Source organism: Lactuca sativa, chromosome 8 (assembly GCF_002870075.4).
Source record: "Lactuca sativa cultivar Salinas chromosome 8, Lsat_Salinas_v11, whole genome shotgun sequence".
Lineage (NCBI taxonomy): Eukaryota > Viridiplantae > Streptophyta > Magnoliopsida > Asterales > Asteraceae > Lactuca > Lactuca sativa.
The window spans coordinates 26,781,043-26,785,425 of NC_056630.2; the positions used below are offsets into that span (position 1 = coordinate 26,781,043).

A 4,383-nucleotide genomic window follows, 5' to 3' on the forward strand; every position below is an offset into this window, starting at 1 on the left:
CTCCAAAATCCGTTGCTTTCTCCTTAGATGTATTTTTTTTAGTTTTTTAGTTCCTTGCTAGAGTTATTTTCTTGATAAAAATTCAGCCATTCAAAAAAATAAAAAAATAAATTAAAACTACATAGCAACCGGAACCCAAAATACGCCAAATATAATTATGTTTGTTTATTAGTAATACTAGGTGTAAGACCTATATATTACATGAGATAATTAAAAAAAATTAAATATAAAAGTCTAAATATTTAAAAACTTTGGATTTATAAAAAAAATAACAAAAATAATGAATTATTAAAATTGATTTTTTTATCTTTTAAATTTAAATAAATAAACAAAATAAATTAATGAGTTTTAATTTGAAAATTTTGAAATAAGAAGGTAAGTTCATTAATGAAATTGATATTCATTTATTATTATATTTATTGTAATTATTACATTAAAGTATTATGTGAAATTTATTAAAATAGAAAAAACTCATAAAATGACACGTAGAAAAGAAATTAATTCAAAATAATCACAAAATGACATTTGACAAATTAAATGAAAATGTGGCATGTGGCAAAAAAAAAACCTTAATTTATTAGAGTAGAAATTTTTAAACATAAATTAATGGAGTAACCCTATGATTAAACGTAATTGACGGACAATTTTAATTTTACTACGTTGAAGACGAAACAAAATAGAAATCACAAAACCTTAAAATTTTGGAAAAAACTAAATCTGGGTCCATGTTGAAAGTATTTGGGCCGATTATCAAAAACCCAACTTTCTTTCAATCAACTTCAATATATCCATAACCTGAATCAAAACATACACCCTTTAGACTCGTGATTTAAACATAACTTAAATAATAATTCATCAAACTAGGTAATACTTTCATTCTCATAATAATATTTCGTAAACCCACCTCACAGTTATACGATAAAACCGAAGAATTTTTCACCAATACATAGTAAATCTTTCCAAGTAGGTCTTGAAGTGCCTCGACTTGATCTCCTAATAAATCGACCTTCACAACCATTAAAATGATTAATCAAATAATTTCTAAAATCTGCATTAAATATGACCTTATATTTCATACAATTAGTATAATACTTAGCATTCTCATATGGTTTAGAACCTCGGTTTCGGCTAATAAGAGATTTTGACATCTTCTCGCAAAGGCCTTCTTGTATATCAATTCTTCTTTTTTTATCGTGGCAACTGACCCCAAGATCGATTTGACTTGTTGCTTAATGTGTTCCAACCTGAAATAACAAATCCCCATTTCATTATCGAAACTTTGAAGGCTCACATTGGCTAGACACAGTCGAATCCACATGAATATATATTAGAGACTTAAGAGTATCTTATTTCATCTCAAAGAGTCTTTTGAAAAAAGAGTGAGTAACAACTCAACATATTTATCATGGTATTCGACAAGCATCATAGGGGGGTGTTTGATTTATCTTTTGAGAGACCAAAAGTCCTTTTAGGAAAATATAAAAGGTAAAAGATGTTTGGTAAAAACTACTTTTGGATTTTGGATATATGAAAAACTGATTTTTTGGAAAAATCAGGAAAACCTGACTTTTTGCAATTTTTCCTGAAAGAACTTTTGTCTCTTAAAAAGATAAGTCAAACACCCCCATAGTCTCATCATGATATATTCGAGACCTCCATGTCTAGTACCTCAGGACATCAACACACATCCTTGCTCATCCATGAGGGGGGAGGGGATACTACATCTTTCAGACGCAGTCAAATCCTCTATATATGTTTGAGTATCTCAATCTTATTCGAAGAAATTTTCCTAGAAAAAAAAAAAGTAGACTTTTATATATGAAACATGATATGAGAGCATAGTGTAGCACCTCATGCCTCGGGCTCAACACACATGTCATCATCTCATAGAACAACTTTCTTAGACTATCCCCATTCACAATCAAACTCAACCTATCTATTTGATAAAAAACTAGTTTCTCTTTCTTCTACCAATAAAATATTGCACAACTATAGTCTCTGCAGCAAACCCGTCGTTGGGGTTTCGAGGATTTAGCAATTCTTTATAATATTTAAGGCGACCGACTATGAAATTATTCACCAATGGCAATAGTCTTAGGGGTGATTTGAAGTCTCGCATCTAGACCCGGTTCAGTCCACCTTTTTTCTCTTTCTTTTGAAAAGAAAATTAGGAATAGAACTTAGTACACTATGTTTCACAACTCAAAATGTAATTTGTTCCAACCTGATTGCGTTTTGTATACAACACTTGCTAATCTTGTTCTGAATCTTCTGCAACTCGAAATCTAATTTGATCCGTATGTCATTTATGGTCTCGAGAAAAACAGTTTCATATATTTCATCTTTCAATTGCGTTTTGATGCTTTCATTTTCCTGATACTCGGTCCAATCCTTTGCAACTTCGTGTAAAATATATAGTAACATGTCTTCTTTAACTTTTGTCTCGATTTCATAACACCAAAACTCATCACAGCATTCGTTTACAAGAACCATGTAGTGTTCATCAATCGCCATTGTTTGGAGCTTCGACTCGTGTCTTTCTTCCATCAGTCTCGATATGATCACGTCTTTCTTCCCGACCCCATCAATCTTATTCGACTTCTGGTTCTTGGAAACCGGGAATTTGATCGATGATTTCAATTTTACCTTAGTATCATGGACATACCCTTTGATGGCTATCAAAATTGTTTCTTTCTCGATCAATAATCTCCATTGTTTCTCCAAAGGTTCAACTTCAGACTTCTGGATTTGTTTAAATGCATGGTCGCGTGTTCTTTTCAACATGTCGAGGTCTGAGCTCATTTGTTCCATCATTATCATATCTGGAAAAACCTCATAATCTAATTTCTCCATTAACTCTTCATCTTTTTGGATTATGGAACATTTCGTATCGTTAAGACGACTAAGAAACAGATCTTTGAGCTCGATGAGATCTGTAAGGATCTTTTTTTGATTGGTTTCTGGGATTTGATCTTCTTGTTCTTCTTCTTTGATCAGTTTGAAACTGACATCGATTTGGATGATACCAAGATCGTAAAACTTGGATTTCTCGATCAAGCACTCGATTTGACAGGCTCTATCCTGGGCCTTCTTTTGTGCATTGCACATAGCGGATCTCAGGTGGTTCATCAAGATTGAATATAATCTATACCTGCAATCCATCTCATCAACGATTTTATCCATGGACGTGTTCAACGGAGTCTTAAGTTTTGAATACCATTGCTTGCGAGTGCATAATGCAAGAAAGCTAAAACTTAAGGGAATAATTCGATCCAATTTTTATGGCAAAATGCATGTTTAGTTTTCTATTTTTAAGGCTTAACGATTACATTTTTATTCCATCATTTCAAATAATTTTATTTTTTTATTTAAAAAGGGAAGGTAGACAAATATAAAAATATTAAGTAAAACTTTTAATATATTAATCACGTTATAGTTGTTTTTATTAATAAAACCAACTAACATAAGTGTTGGTGACCAAAAAGCGGAGAGAAAACAGTTTGAAAGCGGGAAATGTTAATAACTTCTATAGCCATTTGGGATTTATGTTTAATCATAATTATATATTATACTTAAATACATAAGGGTTTAAGGTGTGGAAGGAGGGCAATGAGGTGTCGATCGGAACATCGCCCGTAGAATGTGGTATGCTCAAATCTTGCACCGAATGCCTCAACGACATGGCTGCACCGAATAAGAAGTGGACAGTTGCCTCCCAAGTCACAATGGCTGTTTTTTTTTTTTTTTTTTTTTTGGGTTTTATAATAAATGGTTCTATATATAAAAGGTTAAACACTCACTAAATCTTATTCATTTCAAACCATTCGCACGGTCTTATATAATCTTATTCCTCTTCCACCTACATTTTTAAGTTCTTAAAAATGTTTCAATCACGCGACAATGCTAAAAACTTTGGTTGGATAGGAATGATGAGGAAGGTGAACATTTCCGTGTTTGAAAGATGACTTAAGAATAGTTAGAGAAGAGAGATAAAAACTAATATGACTTTGATGTGGAAGAGAAAAATGTTAGGGATGTCAAAGATGATACATTGTTGATCGAAAATTTTTGCGGTTCCAAATCTTTTTTTTAATTGAAAATTTGTTCGAATCAGATCCTTTAGAATTTTATATTGAAGATATACTTATGAAGTTTTTCCAATTTATTGAACCCTAGGAGTTGCACCTAGAACTTAATCAATACTTTCTATCTTGCATAGCAAAATTATTTGGTCATGTTTGCTAATGGTTCATAAACTCAATCATATATGCAATGTTTGCCAAATAGAAGGGTTTAACCAGTATTTTATGAGTAGATATAAATGTATGCGTGAGAGATAGTTTGTTCTAAATAATGGTAATAAAGGTATGAGAAAAAACCAAA

General features: G+C 31.5%; 1 protein-coding gene across 1 annotated transcript; it reads right to left on the bottom strand.

Moving 5' to 3' along the window:
* Positions 1 to 568: 568 nt before the first annotated feature.
* On the bottom strand, positions 569 to 3,294 carry LOC111877200 (WPP domain-associated protein). The gene is made up of 4 exons (XM_023873723.3): positions 2,225 to 3,294; positions 1,118 to 1,244; positions 905 to 1,006; positions 569 to 795 (listed from the first exon to the last, which is right to left on the bottom strand). Exons 1-4 carry the CDS (start codon positions 3,181 to 3,183, stop codon positions 751 to 753), a joined length of 1,233 nt encoding a protein of 410 aa, XP_023729491.1. The 5' UTR covers positions 3,184 to 3,294; the 3' UTR covers positions 569 to 750.
* Positions 3,295 to 4,383: the final 1,089 nt, after the last annotated feature.

What these genes read in the sequence shown, in the direction of transcription:
- LOC111877200 (XM_023873723.3), bottom strand. Translation starts at nt 3,183, where the DNA reads ATGGATAAAATCGTTGATGAGATGGATTGCAGGTATAGATTATATTCA. An exon ending in TGTATACAAAACGCAATCAG is followed by an intron (nt 1,245 to 2,224) that starts GTTGGAACAAAT and finishes TTGTTATTTCAG; the next exon opens with GTTGGAACACATTAAGCAAC. An exon ending in TTTTATCGTATAACTGTGAG is followed by an intron (nt 796 to 904) that starts GTGGGTTTACGA and finishes GTTTTGATTCAG; the next exon opens with GTTATGGATATATTGAAGTT.